This window comes from Dermacentor albipictus, chromosome 1 (assembly GCF_038994185.2).
Source record: "Dermacentor albipictus isolate Rhodes 1998 colony chromosome 1, USDA_Dalb.pri_finalv2, whole genome shotgun sequence".
NCBI classification, from domain to species: Eukaryota; Metazoa; Arthropoda; class Arachnida; order Ixodida; family Ixodidae; genus Dermacentor; species Dermacentor albipictus.
Genome location: NC_091821.1, coordinates 367250176 through 367271026, shown reverse-complemented (window position 1 = coordinate 367271026; position 20851 = coordinate 367250176). Strand labels below are relative to the sequence as shown.

Here is a 20851-nt window from a genome sequence, read left to right as displayed (position 1 = left end):
CAAACAAATGTCATGAAACAAAAGACCGATGTTAAATCTTCTTAGTCTTAAATTTTAAAAGTGCGAAACAATAACAGAATGAATGAATGAATGAATGAATCCTTTCTTTTAAAGAAGGGGACGGCTCTAGGCCGCTGTTCGGGATTAGGTGGGAAAGGAATGTGGGTTCCCGGATTGTTGACTGAGGTGCATGTTCAGTTCCGCTGCACTCGCATGGGATGGTCGACCCCTTCTACACTACTCGAAACAAGCCGCTTTGTCTGCCATATGTCGCAATGGCTTTCTGTGTTTCAGGGTTAGTTTGCATTCCAATTCCTAGTGTTCTAATGTCTCCGTGTAGTAAATGTTGAATGTCGATCTCCCTTGTGAAAAAGCTGCACAGCTCCAAATGAAGCGTTGCAAGTCTGCTCTGCATGACTCCTGGCAATGTGTGCATCGGGTACAAGTGTTCGCAATGGTAGCTTGTCTGGTTTGGTGCCATTTCTCAAGTATGTGTGGTGTGCATTTAATGTTGACCATAACCTTCATCAAAAAAATCTCTTCCGCGCTAGTATTCCCGCCCTTGTCGTCAAACAGATGTACTGGTACAGCTTCTAATAGTCTCCGTTTAATGTCTGCTTTTATTTTAGTGCGAATGTAATGCATCAGTGCTCTGCTAGGCGAGCCTTTGGCCATTATCTTTAGTTATGGATTTTGGTCCGCGGGGTTTGGCGAGGAAATGGAGTGTGGGGAGCTGTACGGTGTAATCAAGCCCACCCGCTTGCGCGGCAACTGCGTGAGCGGCTGCGTTTCCCCCATCTGTGCCTCAACGTTCCTTCGTGGAGCGCGCCCGGGCAGCGGCCATCTCCAATGGCGTCCCGGACTAGGGGCTGTCACTCTCAGGCGCACAGCAAGCAACTCTCTTATTAACTTCTTGAATAAAATGTTTCTACCACCACCACCACCACCGTTGATATGACGACCTCCTCGCACTGCGCTCGCTCCATGGCGGCTTCACTGGGATATATAGCGGTGCGCTACGCGTTGGTTGATCAGTCTCGCCATGGAAGTTACCGACGAAGAGTCTATATCTGAATCTAGTTGCTCTACTGCTTCGGAACAGTTACATTCTAAGGCGAAAGCTAATCAAGCTAGGAAGAATGAGAGAAAGACGTTGCAGCGTTGCTTTCGCAATTCAACCAGGTTTAACCAGAGCTAAACCACAGCCCATTTTTTCTGGTGTCGTTGGCCACAGCATCATCTATAGAAACCTGAAAATGATGTAATCGTTTTGGCGCGGCTGTGCACTATCTCCGGGATCGGCCCACTCAAGAGGCCGCGTTTCTACCAGAAAGCTCGCCTTCATGTATAGCGTTCACCGCCAGCGTTTCCCGGTGAACGTTGCGGTTACATAAGCTGCAGTTGCCGGGAAGCGTGAGAAATAGGTATCTTCGAATGCTATCGCGTTCCACTCTTAAAGGCGAAGCGTAAGCGTCCTGATTTTTTTTTTTTTTTTTCAACAGAGGTCTACTCTACTTTTTTAAAGCGAAGCTTTCTTTGCCTCTTCTCCCGACTTTCCGAGCGCTGCTGCTGCTGCTGCTGCTGTGATTGCCTTGCCACGCATGCCGCTGGAATCCTTGCAACACCACCAGGTGGCGCTCGCCTCCACTTCGTGCTAGAGTTGCTGCATATGCTCCCTAAGTGGAGCATATATACAGTAACTCTACGTCGCGATAAAGCCCATTAAGTTTGTAGTTTCGTAGCTGCCAAAATCGGAAGTAGCAGCGTCCATGTGAACATCCAAAATCATATTTGCACTGCGCACCACGCGGTGACGTTCAGTCGGTGGAGCGTTGTGGGCACGTCCCGTTCCCCCGTAGCCTTCGCAGTGCAAGACAGTGGAGAAAACGGAAGCACCGCGAAATGGGTGTTTGATTGCCAATAACTCCGCTTCTGCTGAACCGTTCAAGTACTTTTATTGCGGCAAAGTTTTTCTGAAATGGCTTGTTTTAACTTCAAAAGCATTTCTCCACTTCGATAAGAAAAGTCCAAATCAGTCCAAATCAGACATATTCATTTCATTACTGCTGGTCAGGCTCTGTTTAGCGTTTTGGTGCATGTAGGACCATGACGGAGCCCAAGCACCTTCCATCCTAAATGCCGAATTAGGTCCTTCGTTCGCCTTGTCATCGGATGTCGTGTTCCGTCATGGAGAATTGATAAGCTAGCTTGGAAAATATCATCTAGTCTAGCCTGATTACATCGCTTTATTGCCCACATGCAAGCTATATAGGCAAATCCGCAGGCGTCCTTGCGAGGATTAATCGCATACCTCCTTGGCGCCTCCGTCTCTAAAGGATGTTTGTTGCCCTGAACACCGGCACGCTGCCTGCGGCGCTTCCCGGAACTGGCGGCCACTTCCCGCCAGTTTTATGCACAGGTCATTGTGCACCCGTGCCTTAATTCAGCGCGCGCGCATATCCCGTCGCGAGCGCGGGAATGTTCGCGTCACGTCACCTGTCGCACATGTGTGGCAGCTGCGTATCCGTTTATGTAACGTTTCGTGAGTGATGTTCCGAAACGAAGGCTTCGTCGTCTCGCGGAGATGTGTGCCCATGTAGCTGTTTCCTCATTGGTCGAGTCCGAGTGTGTGGGCCGCCGACGCCGAGCGGGTCACTGCGGCCGACGCGCGCGCAGGACGCCCCCACGAGCGCCTGCCGTATACGAAACTTCCTCATTACTGGCACATTGCGGCCCATTGACGCAGAGCGCAGAAGCGCCTGGCGTTCCTTTGATTTGTAGATGTGCTCGTCCGTTTCCAGCGGCGCGCGCACTTACTCCCGCACCACGGCCGTAGGAATCGTCAGCGCTTTCTCATTCTTTTTTTTTCCCCTTCTCGTTTTCTTTTTCGCGCTTTCCGCATTGGCCTCTGATCGGCGTACGTATGTATACATAAGAACGAACACGCTGGGGTGAAAGTGCAACGATCCCGTGCCTTTGAGGTTGCGGCCACGTCCCACCGGCACTCTATATCGCCCCTCGCCTGCTTGCAAGCGATTGTCGGGGCGCGCGCCGCAAACAGTGCGCCTGTGAGACGACGGCGCGCGGCTTGTTCGCATACGCTAGGCTAATCAAAGAGAGAGAGAAGACATTTATATAATGTGACGCTTGGTCCTCACCGTCGTCATAAACGCACGCAACAAACAACACATCCAATGCTCTAACTTCGCCTGATTTCCCACATCATCTGTGCTATCACAGCCGTCATCCGCCCCGTCACCGTCACGGCCTCCGCCAAGAGAAACCTTTTATTCGCCAGTTTATATTTAAAGGAAAGAAAAAGAAAAGAAAAAGAGAAAAAAGAAAGAAAACCTGGTCACCGGCGTCTCGTTTTTGAGGGGAAACCGGCGAGCTATAGGAACAGCTCTCTTCTGACGGACACCGGTGCCGTGTCGGTGATGAGACTGAACGTATGATCTGTGTCACACCTGTTCTGAAACAGTCTGATCCGCCGGACGACGCGTCGCAAAAAGGCCACATGCATAGACCTGTTGGAACACCGTTGGAAGAAATTTTGTAAGTGGGCCTTGTTTTTACGAGCTAGTCATATGGGGTCATCTCTCTCTCTCTCCCCCCACCCCCTTTTCTTTAACGTACGTGTGTTTTACGCCTAATGCGAATGACCGTTCAATTCAATGACGGCTTCCTTTCTTTATCTCACTTGCGTTCTTGAGTCGCGCGCGAACAATGGATCGGCGATGCAGCCTTCCGCCTCTCATTTCCTTTCGTACCTGCTGTTCTAAACTAGTGCTTTTCTTTTTTTTTTTTCACCGACGCGACCACTCATCTTAGAGATTCTTTGTGCGGTGCGTGGTATAGCGCAGTTACCGCTTGCAGCTAACAACCGCACATTGTCGCAGGGCCACGAGTTCGAATTCTAGTTGCGGTAGGCAGAAGTTTTACTTCGCCCCCTGGCGACGGTGAGGTTGAGGAGGTGACCTGATAACAACGAAGACTTGACCAGGTTGGCGTAACGTAAAGGAGGGACTGACACGTACGCAACAAGTCCTGCAATTTCGAGCTTCTGACTGTCGTCGCAGTAAAACAAAACAGAAGGGCAGTATGCATGCCTGTATTAGAATGACAGACAACTGAGCTAATTGGTACGGATTCATAATGCAAAGAAGGGGTAAGGCGTGCAGACACGGATACAAGAGAAGAGAAGTAGACAATACGAACGCCGACTATCAACTTGCGGAAGCACTGAGGCGAAAAAACAAAAAAAGACACAAAACTCATCTGCGCATGCTCTAGTATAGTAGCACCACGTGTCATTCGGGCACACGTGCCGGTCTACGTGAGAGGTAAAACTGGTAAGGCATTGGTAAGGCATCTCTTCCTTATGTAAGGTAATCGAAGGCTGTCTCACGCACGAGAGTTCAAGTGTTAAGGCATTTGATATCTTCCTTATGTAAGGTAATCGAAGGCAGTGCGCGTCAGTCAGCATGAGGCAGTGTGAGGCAGATGAATTTTGTGTCTTCTTTATTTTTTCGCCTCAGTGCATCCGTCAGTTGATAGTCGGCGTTCGAATTCGTATTGTCCACTTCTCTTGTGGCCATGTCTGCACGCCTTACCCCTTCTTTGCATTATGTAGCCTGTATTCAAGCACATAGCCAGCGTATTTAGAGAACACTCAGTCCATACGTTTTGCTGAGCACACGCGTATATAGTAAGCATATACGACGCCTTTAAGAAGACTGCATGCTCAGGTGTATATACGGGCCGCCCTTTCGAGAGAACCCGTATATGGAAGCTTATCGCGACGGAGCGCGCGTATCCGCTTCTGCTGCTGTCAACGTCTCCCGCGCTTCCGTCCGCGCTGTGCTCTTGACCGCTGCAAACAACGGAGCGGCAGGCGACCGATCGGCGCCCTGGAAAGAATACGCTCGTTTCCGCCGCCTCCCGCGGGCTTTTAGCGGTGCGCAACAGCACCTGAGCTCTTCCGGTGTCGTCTCGAGCCTTGTGCGCCTTCCCGTCGGCCCATGCCTCGGGCGGGCGTACACACATTTAGTGGACGTGCGTATGCTATCCGGCACGTCCTGTCGATAAGTGCTCGCACGCGGCAAACGATTGGGGACTGTTGTTTTGCAACCCATCGTCCTCGAAGCGTGTGGCTCGTGTACGCTTTTTTGCTGTCACGTGACTGGGTTGAATTTTTGTGTACCGGCTATCAGATCTAAGCGCTAGAGACGTGCATCAACACCGAGGAGGTCAATGTCAATCACTCCGCGATGTCAACAGCGTCAGTGTCACTTTGTCATTCTCGCGTCATTCGCCAAGCGCGATGTATTGGTTGCGCACTTAGTTTCTGACGCGCGCCGTGAAAATTTTGCTTCCTTCGAGGACGCCTCGAGCGATGCACCGGAGGCAACGAAAAATTTCACCCAGCAAATTTCAGAATGGGAAAATGTATACGGCGATGTACACTTGGGTCACTGGGTATATGTGCCGCTCGTCAGTGGCATAATAATAATAATAATAATAATAATAATAATAATAATAATAATAATAATAATAATAATAATTTATCTGCTGTGGGCGGAACCGAACGTGCGTCATATATATCGAGACAATCTTGTCCGAATATATGTTCGCACACGCGAAGACGTCGCGGCCGCGACGCCGCTATAAATGACTCAGCTAAATAGCGCAGCGTGTTCAGCGAGACGCGCGAGAGAGGAAACCCGGCTGCATACAAGCCGTGGAGCCTACATAACGCGTTTCTGCGGCGGCAACGGCGTGTCTCTGCATTGCCTCATTGCTAATCGCATTAACGTCGACATTCATCGTGAAATGCCTTCTGCTGGAATTTTGCTTTCTTTGTTACGAAAGCATGGCTGCTGCGGCTGTTGTAAGCTTGTCACACCGTGGCGCATAAGCTTCTCCATATACCTATTTACTGTCCTGAGGCAGTCTCTCGTGCCTTTATTGAGTCCAAACCAGAGGTCGTCATTTCGTTACTGCTGGTCAGGCACTGTTTAGCGCTTTGAACAAGGTGAGAACGGAGCGCCCGGGCACCTTCCATCCAAAATGCCGAATCAGGTCCTTCGTGTGCCTTGCCATCAGGTGTCGGGCTCCGTAGTGGAGAACCATGCCCTAAGCCTGTATAGCAACAATTGTCTATACGTTTTGCGGCACCGTTTGATGATGGCATCGTCATTCATGCATCCTCCGCGCGCACGCAACTTACTATTCAGTAGATGTCTGCGGCGTTCCTTGGTTAAGCAGTATAGGATTAGAAACTGAGTCTCGCACTTGGACGTACTTACAACGGCATGCGTCGTATATTTAAAAGCAAGCGAAACGAGCAACAACAAACAAAAGCGGACGCGTGTACGCTTTAGTAGACTTCTTGTCTGCGAAGTTGCTCTCATTGTACGTAAATATGACTATAGATACTGTAAGTATGTAAGTACATCCTGTTGCAGATAACACAATTCTAGTCCTTGAGCTAGAGTATTCAGAGAGGCGTACATATACTTGCACGAGAAATCGCAACAAATATTCAAGTAATTAACAAAAATCCACTAATTATATTTTTAATGAATTACTTTGCGTTTACGAATTGTAGCCGGTGAGTTCGCTACCACTTAGAATGAATTTCCAGAATGACGCCAATGTGGAGATGTGTGCCATCATACTTGCCCTGAAAGTGCACTGTTGTTGCTCTTATTTTCTTTTTTTACGAAACGCTGTTTTATATATTGAAGCTCTAATGTAACCGGAACGCCCATGTATTTGGTTCCACGCCTTGGGAAATAATATCTCGAAACTGGTGTCATCCTGGAAAGTCATTTCAAGCGGATACGTCTTGCAAGCTCACCGGATATACAGTTCGTGCATTGCAATGTGTGCTGTATAAGTAAATTAATTAAGAAGTGAATTAGTCAATTTCTGTTGGCTATGGTGTTAGGATGCTGGACACGAGGTCGCGGGATCGAATCCTGGCCACGGTGGCCGCATTTCGATGGAGGCGAAATGCGAAAACACCCATGTACTTAGATTTAGGTGCGCGTTAAAGAACCCCAGGTGGTCGATATTTCCGGAGTCCTCCACTACGGCGTGCCTCATAACCAGACAGTGCCAATCCTCTAAACCCAAGAGCAGCCTACGCAACGCGGCTTGGGAACAGAGTCTTGGGTTCCCAATTCTAAGACTCGCTATTATATCGCGAAATGAAGACATGTATAGAGCTGAGCTCAAATTTCGCATTAGGAAGTGCCGTAATCGTCAGTGTTTTGTTTTTTACTGCGTGTGCGCTATTCGACAAGACAGCAACACAGTAGCCACTGTCAGCAAAGTTGAGGGGGGGGGGGGGGGGGCGATTCGCTAAGAAAAAAGCTTCGCAATAGAACTTGGCCCACCGCTGCCGCCGCCACCACTTCCAACTTCATGCCACTGCGGCGACTACTGAGCTATACCGCTTAACACTCGCTGGTTAATAATTGCGGGGCGTTGTGTGCCACGCAGACTCTGAGAATGGTGGCGTTTGGTCATGCATTTCGGAGGCGACGGCAGGCAATATATACTGTAGCGCGGACGAAGACGACGTTGTGCTCATCGCAAACGTGAAATTGTTCTTCCAGAGATGGCGGTGTCAGTCACTGCTGTTGCAGTGAATGAGTCGGAGCCGGAGAAACGCTCAAGGCTACAGATGTTTCTAAATCGAAGCTTTCTTTTTCTCTCGCTGGGAGTGTGCGCGGACAGAACTTGAGCCATTGAATATGTGCCCGAACAGCATACTCGGGGCAGTTGGGCATGTACGTGCCACTGACGATGGGAACAGGAGGCAAGGAGTGAAGTCGGCAACAGATCTAAGCAGCCGAATGTGGGGAAACATGTTAAGTGAACAAAATATATGGACCAGCGTGCGCGTTGAGCGAAGACTGTTGCGCTACAAGAAATGAAGTGAAAGCATTTAATTAAACTGCTGGGATAGCGTCGCCTATCAACGATTCCCCAAGACACACGTTAGTGATCCGCCGATTCCTTTAGGCAGCAGGAGACAAATGGCGTACGACATGACTTCCGATACGGGGCACGCCGGAAGGTTGTTAGAACTTCATGTCATCTGCTGGATGCGATTGCTGGTTCGACTAGTCTAACGCCTGAATCGGACGCCGTCAAAACCGTCCTGTCCATCGGACGACCGCGTCAGAAAGGGAGCTGCCGACGCTGTTGTGAATCTGCAGGAAACTCGCTGGAAGCTTGTGGATGTATGCGCATAGTCGTGTGACTGATCGAATGGTTTCTTTGCGCACGTGCATTTAGCGCTGCTTCATTTCGACTCAGATGAGAGCTTACGCGCTCGTCTTCCTCGGGAAGCCAAGTCTTCCGGGAAGCGGTGGTAAGGCCGCACCACCACCCGTCGCCTCCACCACGCAGCCCTCGTCCTGCGGTGTATACGGCGGCGGAGGGGCGCGTGCCACACTCGGCCCCTGCCCTTGTGCGCGCTACACCCGCGGCGGGCGGAGAGTGGTGGTTGCGGCTCAAGTGGTTCACCGTCCACACGGGCCGTGCCGGTGTGTGTGCGCGCTTTCTTTTATTTCGCTTTTATGTAATTTTATTCTGCTCCGCTGCGGCGAGCGAGGGCCCCTCGAAATCGTTCCGCGAATCGCCGCTGCGCATCCGGCGCGCTTCTCTTGACTTCTTGGCCGGCGGGTAAAGTTGTGGCGCGATTAGTGGTGCGGCGCACGCGTCGTGTATCGGTTCTCTCCCTCCTCACTTGCATTCGTTTTTCGTTTTTTTTTACCCGTACGCGCCGCGCCGAATAACAACCTCGCGCGCGTGCCTGAAGCGTGGCGTCGTGCGCCAGCTAGCCTGCCGAGTGCTGCGCGGGGCCTCGGAAAAAACTGGCCGGGAGCCACGCCCACACGGGCGACCAGCAGGCTGGCTGCGGCAGATATGCGCGCGTGCCTCCTGAGGGAGCAGTTGCTCGAGGCTGCAGGGTGAAGTTATGGGTGCAGCTCCGATGTACGCGACGCGTAGCCCTCCCCCCCTACGTCGCCACGCAGCGGTCAGCGCTCTGATGGCTGTAATCCCTCCCCGTCCTCTCTCCTGTATCCTCCTCCTCCTCGTCCTGTGTTTAGCCGCTTTCTGTCGAAACCCAAATCTATGGCTCTCCATTACTTAGGTATTTGTCAAAAGTTACGAACCCACCGCACGAGTCGTGGAATCTGTTGCTGGGCCTTGCTGCTGCGGCAACCGGCGCTGTAGAGAGCGAATGCCGTTCTCTGGACAGTCCACCTAGTGGACTGTCCATTTCGGCCGCTGCTGATTGGATGCAGCTTACGAGCGAGGAGGAGACGAGCGGCCCTAGCCAATCAGGAATGGCCGAAATGTAAGAGTCCACTAGTAAGAGTCCACTAGTGGACTCTTTCAGAATACCTGCCCAGGGCGTAGTTGAGAGGCACGCCACTAGCGCCGGCCTTGTCGGGACGTGGTCGAGACATGGCCGAGACGTGGCCATGCCACAAAAACATAAAAGGCATGCTCTGTCGGTATTTCGTTTCATGACATTTGTTTATGAGCTGTCATTCTCAGAATTCCGGGGAATAACTTTGTAAAGAATGTAAGACAAGGTTTGCGACACGGGAAGGGCCTGCGCGGTTGTAGTTCAGAGTGATTATTCGCAGAGCGACGCCCGCGGCGTCGACAACGGATTTTCTGCCACACGGGGCCCTTAACGCTATCGCGTTAGTACACGACGGCAGTGTGCCACAAATACGACCAGAGAAGTTCGTGTCAAGATTTACGCCGCTTTGCATCTGCACAATGCCCTCTGGACGCCTAACTAGGCCTGGAGTTGTTCAAGGATGCTTTCTACACTTTTGTGCAGGAACTGGCGCGCTTGTCTCCGGGCTCACCCGCAACAGCAACCACAGTAGAGGGAGGAGGTGGGGAGAATGTTAGTGAGGGAATAGAGAGAGAGAGAGAAAAAGAGGGAGGCAGTTTTGTGAGCTACAACGATACAACCCGGAATGGCGCCGAAACGTGCACTTAGTGCCGACGAGATGAAGGCTAGCATAAAGCGTCGAGCGGAGCAAGAACAACAAACGCAAGCGGAGCAGGCAAGGTAACATTTGACATACCGCCACGACTTTCGTATGCCGTCAATACATCGCCGCCAAATAAGCTCAATGAACGCTAACAGCAGACAAAGCTTCGCTTACAGCGATTCCCACGGTGCGTGGAATCTGCATATTTTTTACCGCAAGTTTCACGGCGCATATCTATAAACCGTATAGCTTTTCCCGAGTGGATATGTCGAGCAGGCTCACCGGTTACAATTTGTAAATGACAAAATTTACCGTAATGTAATTGATTAAGTTATGTAGTTAATTTTTATTAATTAGTCGTTTACGCATTTCGATTTCACGTGCCAATAATGGTCACTGCTTCGAATAATCCCGCTCAAGGACTACAATTAAGCTATCTGCCGCAAGTGATTTTTCAGAATTCTGTACGGTCTCAAGAAAAACCACGCCGCATACGCGATTAAACTGTTGTGAGCTCGGCTTGGCGCAGGTGAGAACGGAGATTCGACTGGCTGCGGTGGCGCCCTAGTCGGGCAGCCACCTCGGTTTAAAGAAAGAGCACGGGGCAATGACCCCCACGGCGAGACACGCCGAAACTTCAAAACTTCTACGGGAGCCGACTGTTCACACGCACCGACGAGTCGGCCCGATCACATGTGCATTCGTTGCGCCTTCAAAAGTTATGACGACGACTGCACCTTTACTTGTAACAAACGAATCGTTTAACATTGAGGCCCTTTCTTTCTTATCGGTCGTCCTTACACTATAACGCCTTAATTTTTTTACTGCTTAAAACAAGCATGTCGCCACCCTTCCAAGTAGTTTTGACATCTTGTGACCACCGTCATGGAGCTCCATGCTAAAACATCCTGGATGAAAATGGAGCGCTATATCCTGCGCGCGCTCCGCCAGCATGTGCAAACGTTGGCTCAGCCAGTGCGGTGAATTGAGAGTATAGTGCATTCATTTTGCATCTAAAGCACATACGTGACGCTGGAGACGAGCTGAAAAAAAAACTGCCCGAGATCGATAGCTTGACGAAGCCACGGGCCATCGTAAGTAGCACATTCACAGCTACACGCACACGAATGAGCGACCTTATACAATTTAATGACGCTAATAAATCGCGGAACTTCACGAATAAATCCATTTACATTCAGAGCAGTGAGAGTACGTAGGCACAGTCAGATTTAGCGGTGAAATAGAAACCATCGACGATCGTTGTCAATGTAAGCGAATAGCTCGAACGAACGAGCAAGGGAGCCAGCCAGCTAGCCACCAAGCGACAATCCCCACCCCCGCCTCCTTTTTCCTTGACGCCGAGACCACGCGGCTTTCCCTCGACGCGTTTCCTGGCCTTCCCTCCCCCAAGTCCGACCACCGTCGTACCACGAAAACGGCCGTAAGAGCCATGGAAAGTCATTCGCTTTAAAAGCATGTGTAATTAGTGTTACTTGCCTTGCGAAATTGTTCGTTTTCTTGCATGGATGCCGCTTTCGTAGCGCGCCAACGCGTGTCTTGCACGTTTTGTCATGCGCCAATTATTTTCGACAGACAGTTCGGCGACGCGTCGGAAGCCGCAGACCGCATGTTGGGAGTAGTGGCTGTCAAAGACATAAGCGCCGCTCCTTTCATGTGAATCATCATTGGTCGTAAGTGGCGCGAAATCGGCTCCGCCTGGTACGATTCGCGTTCGCGTTAAGCATGACGCAGACCGTACGTCAGACAGGCGGCGTCTTATGCCAAGCCGTCTGCACGGTCGGCTCTCGGGCGCCTCATTGACTTCTCCGCGCATTTCGACACCTTACGCGATCGCGAAACCGACGCCCTCTCTCTCTCTTTGAACCTGAGCCCATTCGTCGCTTCGCGCTTGGCCGAACTCGGCGTGGCGTGGTTGTTGTGGATGCGCATTGCACAATCGCGTCGCGTTTTTCTCTGAATCCGCGGTGTGTGTAGTGAATTAGGAGATTGCGCTTCGTGTTTGCAACCATTGTGGCGTTCTGGGAAGCACTACAGGCGATCTGGTCCGCTTTCTTGTTGACGTGTCGGAGCCATTTGAACGTTCTCAATCCGACGCCATTAGTGCGGATATGATCACTTAGACGGCCGGACTCGCTAGGATGCCAGGTTCTTTCGAATGCATGCGAGCATCAGTCATGAATTTTCTTAGTGACCCGTTATATTCTGCAATTGCTTGTTAAACTGCTGGCATTTGAGCGGTCGCTTCGCACGGACTATGCGTGCGTAACGCGCACACATGTTAGCCGCCGGCGTCCGGGGTGTTCCCACTTGCCTTGTTAGCTATGTAGTTGGGATAGTGCCAGTCCCACTTGGCAGCCGGTGTTCGCATGGATACATCGTGTTTCTGGGCGCACTGCGTTAAATATACAGTCACACACGAACAACACGCGACTCATAAAACGCGTGGTTTCAGTCCGTTACATATGACCACGCAAGTGTTACTTCGCCATTCCTTGAACCCTTGCCATAGGTTGCGGAGGTTGAGAAGTTACGGCTTATGCGTGTCAGTTTCGAAGAAAACACGAACGCTTGGAATGAAATCGGCTTACGCGATGGGCATATGTATACCATCTCCCTTTGCCTTGTTTTACTACAATGACGCGTGTAAAAGGAGTCCAATAGTAATTAGCATTTCATCCAACGGAAAACAGTTCTTGAGTCAACTTCGTTTGTTAGCGTAAGTGCGCTGTTGGGAAAGCAGAAACCGAGCAGCCTGTCTTTGAAGAAAACGTGATCCAAGGCGAAGCGATTATACGCCTAAATTCTGACGGCTGCCTGGTGCGTAGGGGTGAAGCGCGCACTTACGTGCAACTTTTATCGTTCGTTGCATATCGTCAGCTGCGATCCCAATTGTGTCGCCATGTTTCGATCTCAAACCACGGCCGCGTTGTGCGGCGCGCCCGAGATATACCTTGTGTACAGGCGTGTTGTCCGTCGAATAACAAGGCATGACATGTGTGTTTTCCTGCGCTCGCTCCATATTGCCTCAGAGAAGAAAAAAAAAACATTAACTGCAGAAAATCAGCTGTAGCACTACTGCGAACAAGCTTCCTGCATCGGTCCAAGATATCCCACATCTCCGCTTCTTTATCGTGGCGAAATAAGCGGTTTAAATGTAATCCTGTTCAGAAAACTCAGTGTTTGTTTATTACTCAGCCCATGTATGCACATTCATTCATTCATTCATTCATTCATTCATTCATTCGTTCGTTCGTTCGTTCGTTTGTCCTAAGGCCCTATGCATTACGTCATTACATGCGAGCTGAGGCAACTGGCGGGGTGAGCGGGTATAGGTAAGGGATATTTTTGCGATATCACTGGTATCAAGAATTTTCGCTTACGGCTGGCGATGTCGGTCACACAACTGCATAGAAAATTATCCTTTTGCAATTTCAGTTACACATTTCTATGCGTTGGAGTTCAGCAGTCGTCGAACAGGAACGCCGAATCAAAGGTTTCGACGAGGGTCCTCGTCTCCGTCAGTGCAGAAAATTCAGCCCTGATGGAGACAAGTCCCCTTGTCGAAACGTTGGCTTCAGCGACATTGCTTGTTCGACTTCGGGTAATCACTTCAAACCTCCGTCTTCCTGTGAACCTATCTCTTCGTTTTACGTTGGTGTTAGTGCAAGAAACAGCCACTGTTATGGACTACGAGCACGGACAACGTAATGCAAAGCATTCGTCGACTGTTGACCCGCTTTCTGTGTTAGCGTGCCTGCCGTCTCCGCAAGCATTAAAGAGAATAATTCCATACTTAGGCAAGAGATGTCGTCGTACGTCTCCTCATGGGACACTGAAGGTCACTGCAAAGAGTGATAGGACCATTCCGGAAATGAAAAGAAAGAGAAAAGAAAATACGCGTATTTCTTGACTTTACGGGATGTTCGAGACAAGTCAAAAGGAGCGAGAACCTTTGCGAGAGTTCGTTTGGAGTGCTGCAGCAAGAATGTTCCAGACACATCGATCAAACTATGTATTTATCGTTACTGCCAATTAATTGGCACGTAAAACTCCCATGACTTAACTCGCTTACAGGCGTGAGAGATTTCAGAACACACAAGATATTATGCATATATATCATCGCCTCTAACGTTTTTTTTTTTTTAAGTTGAATTTTTCTTTTGCGTTCACTTGCAGCGGATTTAGCTGGGCAGTCCCGACTTTTGAGTGAATGTCCCGTATCCGTATTGGATGCATTCGGGACGGCCAAGTGTCCTAGCTGACATTGGCTTTTTCTTCTATTGAATATAAATAAATAGAACAGATTTCTTTTTTACAATGTCTGACAGCGTGGTAGCACATTCTTATTTTTGGTCTTCTGTTGCATTGTCATAAACATAAAAGCGGTTTCCTTTTGCCGTGGGTCGAGTTCTGGTTTGTGCCCTAAACCTTCACAGTACCTCCATTACTATATCTCCATCCACACGGGTAGCCGTGTTTGTCATGCAACTAGAGTGCGCCTTTCTTGTTTCAAATCATGGCACGGTAGGGACAAAAAAAAATGGCTGTGGCTTAGCTAAGGTTAAGCCCAGGATGCGAAGCATACTAGCCTTTATTTTAGTTGTTGAACCACTGTTTAGCCTGGTGAACTGCTGTTGCTTGGCTATATTTGGCTCGGCTGGACGAAGAAACAACTCATGCGTTACTCTGCTTCCCCTTCAAGAGTGGAACGCGATAGCGTTCCCGTCGACCCGCCAAGGGGTGTAAGACAATGGGCTACGGCGCAGCGACTACGCGCCCCGCATTGGACGCGGTGGACGCGGGTATTGAGCGTCGAGCAACGCAGCGTTCGGCGCGGCAACGAAATGTGCGCCAGAGCAAGCGACGCACGCCTGAGCCTTAGAAACAGCTCGTTTCTAAGGCAACACCGCATTCACTAGAGGCGCTTTTGTACCGCTTTGAAGCATCGTACTCGTGGCTCAGTGGTAGCGTCTCCGTCTCACACTCCGGAGACCCTGGTTCGATTCCCACCCAGCCCATCTTGCAAGAGTTGAGCCAAAGCCACCTAGAAAATCAGTCTCTGTAGCACGCCGCAACCTTCGCTTCTCATTCCAACGAGCAGCTCTGTCTCCAAGAGGCATCTCACCTCGTGAGTGTCTAGCAGAGGCAAGAGCAGCTGCTTATATACCTCCGCGACGCCGCGAGTTGGAGCCCCGTTTCTCCTCTGTCGTGACGTCACGGTGTCACGTGATATTGAAGGCGACACCGCCGCGCCTGACGAGCTGGGTTGAGCTCTCGTAATATGCTTCGCATAAAAGAATTGTTCAACTTTGCTGCACGTATACAGATTGGCAGTTTCTGGCACTGACAGGATCAGTCCTCGCAGCGCGCCCCTCTCCACCCCCTTGCGTCCAGACTTCGTCCATCCTAGAGTTGGCAACCTTACTCGTTTATAGCCAAGCGCTTGGTATACAGCAGCTTTAGCTTGGACGGCGCTTTTGCGGGCTATGATACAATTAATGCGTAAGCATTTGCTTTATAGACAGAACATGGACTGTTTATTTCCCCCGTAATAATGTCGGTATACACCGTATACCGCATAACACTAACAAGTTGCTGCAGGTTCCCCCGAGCCGACGAATCGACTATAATATACGTGAGCGCTACAAGCGTCTACTGTGCCGACGCTCATTGCATCGAACGCGTCAGCGCGCCTCGTGTTATAACGTGTGCCCTCCTCTCTGCGCAGGCAAGATGTACGCGGTGCTGGGCCGGCGTCACGGCCGCGTGCTGGGCGGCGACCTGCGCGAGGGCTCGCAGATGTTCCAGGTGACGGCCGTGCTGCCCGTGGTGGAGAGCATGCAGTTCGCCAACGAGATACGCAAGCAAACCTCGGGGCTGGCCAACCCGCAGCTCGTCTTCAGCCACTGGGAGGTGACGCCATGTCGTTCCTTTGCTGGGGCTTTTGATTACTCGTTCGTTTCTATTGTTCTTTTGGACCGGACCCGTGCTGTTATGTGTAGCTTGCACGCGATGGCACTGTTTCCCGTGTTCGCCATTTAATTTATTTAAAAAGTAATAGTAACTTTCTGAGCACTTCAATGGAATCGGCACTGCTGGCAAAGACTCGGCTTATAAATCGTATGAGGAGCGTGCGTGCGTGCGTGCGTGTGTGTGTGTGTGTGTGTGTGTGTGTGTGTGTGTGTGTGTGTGTGTGTGTGTGTGTGTGTGTGTGTGTGTGTGTGTGTGTGTGTGTGTGTGTGTGTGTGTGTGTGTGTGTGTGTGTGTGTGTGTGTGTGTTCAAACTACACACGATAAACCCTGGTAACCAAATTCGTGTACTTCGTGGTGCTCGCCTCTCGTATACGGACATAACGCGAGCGGACAGCTGCAATCTCTCAGTGTCGTGAATTTTGTACCCTGCAATGGTTTGCCGAGCTTGATGCTGTGATGTACTTTTATTTGGTCTGAAAGTGCGTCATTTTTCTGTGGCTATCTCCCCAGTAAGCATGCATAATAAATTTAGGATATAGGCTTCGTTGCCCTGCACGAAGTTATGAATAAACACACACCCAAGAATCTTCGCGGAGCGGTCACTAACGTATAAATCGTGCGCTTGCGCCCGTGTAGGTAAACCCGTCCGATCATCCCATGCGCAGCTTCTCACGCATGTCCGCGCTGAACTCATCGGTTGTGGACGAAGTATATAGTCGCAGCCGCTGTGATGTCTGCACGAACCAGCGCCTTTCCAGACGCTGCTCCGTGTAGCTATAGTGTAATGACCATGTGATGACGACTGCCGCCGGAAGCGATTACCGCCCGCCTGTGCCGGAATTCCCGGCAGGAGCTGAAAAACGGCTGACAACTGCCCCGACGCGTGATCCTCCGGGAGCCATCGCGGCCTGGCACGAAGCTGTCTATACTCACCGGGTTGTGCTCTTATGCGTAGTACGTTTTCGGCATGCCTACCCGATGACGCCATATACGTTGCGGCTTCCACGTTCTGTAAAGGTGATAGCTGGCGGAGTTCCGACCTGCAGCCACTAGAACTGGCACAGTTGAATGCCATTGCAAGAGCACTGACCTAAGGGGTCGTTGGCCGTTGATACAATAGAGGGTTACATGGCATACTGAGAATCCGGCCAGCGACTGTGCAACCTCGGAGCGTTTGAAGATTAAGTAGCTGAGGCGCTGCCACTGTATACTTACGTTTTCTTACGTTTGCGCGCAGTTGCGTCAACCTGTAACGCGTCTGTGGAGCGCCGAACGCGTCTGTTCTACCCTTCTAAATCTGCACTACCATACTTCAGAATCAGACGTCGTTCCGTCGGTGATCTCACCGTCGGAAGAAAGCTGGTGCTAGTGCAACTCATACGACGGTGGCGTTCCAACGCTTCTCCGAGGCTGTTTAGTGCATTGATTCCCTCAGTGGGGGCCCGTCCGAAGAAATCTTCTCAGCGACGCTCTTTGAAACCGTTCGGGAATGACTCCCATTTTGCAGATGAGCTATGATGTGCCTCTCACAGTTTCTGTAACTGCTTTGTGAGCTGTATATAAGCACAGCACTTTGGACACCAATTTGAAACCTGTCGCGTTAACTGCCGAAGAAGGTGGAGCGCACGTGCCTATATATAGCTAAACTCGTCCGCACCTTCTCGGCTTTCAACTCCGAGGAGCGCCGTAGTAATTAACGCGTACGCGACCGTTTGCATAAGGAGCTCTGCGAAACGAGGTCTTCGACTCTCACTCCAGCAGCTGTCACTTGTTTACCGCGAACGAATAAAGGGGCTCGCCGATAAGCACGTGGGCGTATCGCGACGCCGAGCGCGTTTCGAGAAATTCAGCGGTTGCCGTAACGCGCGGGAGGTGTTGTGCGCGTGACTCGCCTTGCGCAAGCCGCTATCTCGGCAATGCAGGTCTCTCGGCAATGCGAGAGACCTGCATGCATGCGTATTACGGGTGCGCGCACCATATGCTTTCCCGCAACGCTCGCGAGAGAGAAAAATTCGCCGTCTCTTTTCTCCGCCATTCTCGTTTTATAGTATTTTCTCCGCTCAGATATCGGGCGTGTGGCATTGGCAACACCCGTTTGAAAAGTGGACTCGCAACTCCCTTAACGTGACACTAAAGGGAAACTCTAAACCAGTTAATACTGATAGTGCATTCCATCAAAACTCTGTTTTCATTAATTTCGCTGTAATGCGTTCCATTATTGGAACAGGAAGTCAGTTAAGCCAAATCTTCTGACTTTCGTGCCGAAGCCTCAGCCGGGTACGTAAGTGCGACGTCACCGATTTAGGAGGGAGCATCATGCAAAGCGATTAAAGCCAAGAGTGTCGTCTCAACACGTGGTGAAAACGTCAGAGCACGGAGGATACGTCAGAGCGCGCGGTAGGTTTTAGTACTTTTTTTTTTTCGATGCCCACTCGCATGGAGTAAGGAAAAAGTTCCTTCATGACGGCAAATCTCGATTCTTGCTCCGTGATCGTGACGCAGGAGGCCACGTGCTGGGCCGACACTGAGTAAAGGGACTGGCGTCACGGAACGTTCGCTTGCTAAGGCTGGCTGAGTGACGTTGCTCTTTCGTAACTTTTCCCTTCCTCCATGTTCGCCACGCTTCTTTCGTTTTCCCACCTTTTGTGGCTTAAGCACCTTCTCACGGTAAGAGTGACTTCATTAGCGTTGTAAGAAGGGTTATGTACTAACGCTGCTCATGACAATGCATCCGCCCTAGCTCACATCGAAAAGTGCAGTATGTGTGTTTGTATATATATATATATATATATATATATATATATATATATATATATATATATATATATATATATATATATATATATATATATATATATATATATAAATAAACACTTCGCCACACAACTGTCGCATTGTTCGCCTAAATATGAGACCGTGTGGCGAAGTCACCTATAAATTAACTTTTTCGGCCAATTCGGTCGCCGGAATGTCGCGCGGTGAAACGTGCTTCTGTCAACACATAGGTGATGCCTCGAAGGCAATGCTACGTACTTAAAGGCCATCTTGCTTTTGGCACGCCGCGTCAAGGAGAAAGATCCCAGTAACTGTAACAATGGTACGAGACCCAAAGGGTAAACTTTTTTTAGCGCGTTCTTCTACAAATAGCGCCGCGTCAATCGACGGGCGAGCTTCGGCGATACGTGTTTCAAGCGATGTTAATTCAAACCTTCGTGCATGCTGTTACACACACGAGTCTCTACAGGCCCTCGTGGAAGTACATGCGTCATAAATTGCGCGCGGTGCTGTAAATGGAATGCGTCCCAACTATCTGCAAAAACTAAATGGGAACCATTTATTGCTACACGGTTCGTTTGACGCAGTTTCACGTCAAAAGTTTCTAAACATTCTATATCACAACGTACACTTTCAATTGCAGCGCTAGAGCGCGATTTCGAGTACGCTGCTATTTCGCCACCTTGCTGCACTGACTCTTTTTCGTTTTCCCCTCTGTGCAGCTCGTGGACGTGGATCCCTTCTGGGTGCCGTCGACCGAGGAAGAGTACGCGCACTTCGGGGAGAAGGCCGACACGGAGAACCGGGCCCGCAAGTACATGAACGCCGTGCGCAGGCGCAAGGGCCTGCCCGTCAGCGAGAACGTGGTCGAGCACGCCGAGAAGCAGCGCACTCTGTCCAAGAAGAAGTAGCCGCAGCTGCAAGGCGACTTGGCGGGGCACCCGCCGCCGCAGCAGGCGACGGTCGTTAAACGTGTCGCGGTGCTTCCAACGCTCCGCCACTGCCTGAGCACTACGAAGAACGTGCAGCTGACAGCTGCAAGAAGCGTAAATTGAAAGGATAATTTTAAATGGAAAGGCTGCACCTGCGCAGTGACGTTCCGCTGGTACAAGGAATAAAGTGTACCGCACACTGTTGAATGTTACATCCGCGGTGTTTCCAGGCCACCTTAATGCTTTATATGTCATATACCACTCAGCTAAAAGAGAAAAAGAAACGATTGAATGGTGTCGGTGGAACGACGACGGCAGTATGACGACAATAGGATGACGTCTCTGAAATAGCGACTGTACGACGACAGCGTGACGCGAGTTCGATGACAAAGTTGGAACGACCACGGCGTACATGGTGGCCCAAGCTAGTGAACAACTTTGGTCACTAGGTCGGCTAAGAGAATAGATAGATAGATAGATAGATAGATAGATAGATAGATAGATAGATAGATAGATAGATAGATAGATAGATAGATAGATAGATAGATAGATAGATAGATAGATAGATAGATAGATAGATAGATAGATAGATAGATAGATAGATAGATAGATAGATAGATAGATAGATAGATAGATAGATAGATACTCAAGTGCCTTAAGTTGCCAAAGGATGCTACTCCATTAATAATAATAATAATTAGGAGGCAACTAAACTCAAACTAGATTAATAACTGGAAGTTTTGGAGGTAAAATATATAGGTATGAGAGATATAAATATAAATAAATATTACAATGAGTAAATGTGTGAGCTTTAAAAAATTACGGCAGAAATCATTTCTGGATGACTGTCGCTGTTAGTGCAATTAACATTGAAGCGATGTACTGACACACCATATTGCCACCACCGAAACCAGTCACGATGAGTCGTGTACTGCAACCGGGCTCCTCCCTCGCGCTTCGCTCTGGACGCTGCGCCATGTAGTGGCGGCGGCGCGCAGTATGCGAGTTGCGCGTGTCTGTATATCCAGACACCACCTGTGTGTGTGTGTGCGTGTGTGTGTGTGTGTGTGTGTGTGTGTGTGTGTGTGTGTGTGTGTGTGTGTGTGTGTGTGT

At 50.1% G+C, this 20851-nt stretch overlaps 1 protein-coding gene across 2 annotated transcripts in view; it reads left to right on the top strand.

Annotated features, from left to right (window-relative positions):
• The window catches only part of LOC135904104 (elongation factor-like GTPase 1), a 155886-nt gene extending 135941 nt beyond the window's left edge, over positions 1 to 19945 (top strand). For both annotated transcript variants that reach the window (XM_070531876.1, XM_070531875.1), the window contains exons 19-20: positions 15787 to 15971; positions 19529 to 19945. In XM_070531876.1, coding sequence (XP_070387977.1) covers positions 15787 to 15971; positions 19529 to 19717 — 374 coding nt within the window. In that variant the 3' untranslated portion in view covers positions 19718 to 19945. The remainder of the gene's footprint in view (positions 1 to 15786; positions 15972 to 19528) is intronic.
• Positions 19946 to 20851: the final 906 nt, after the last annotated feature.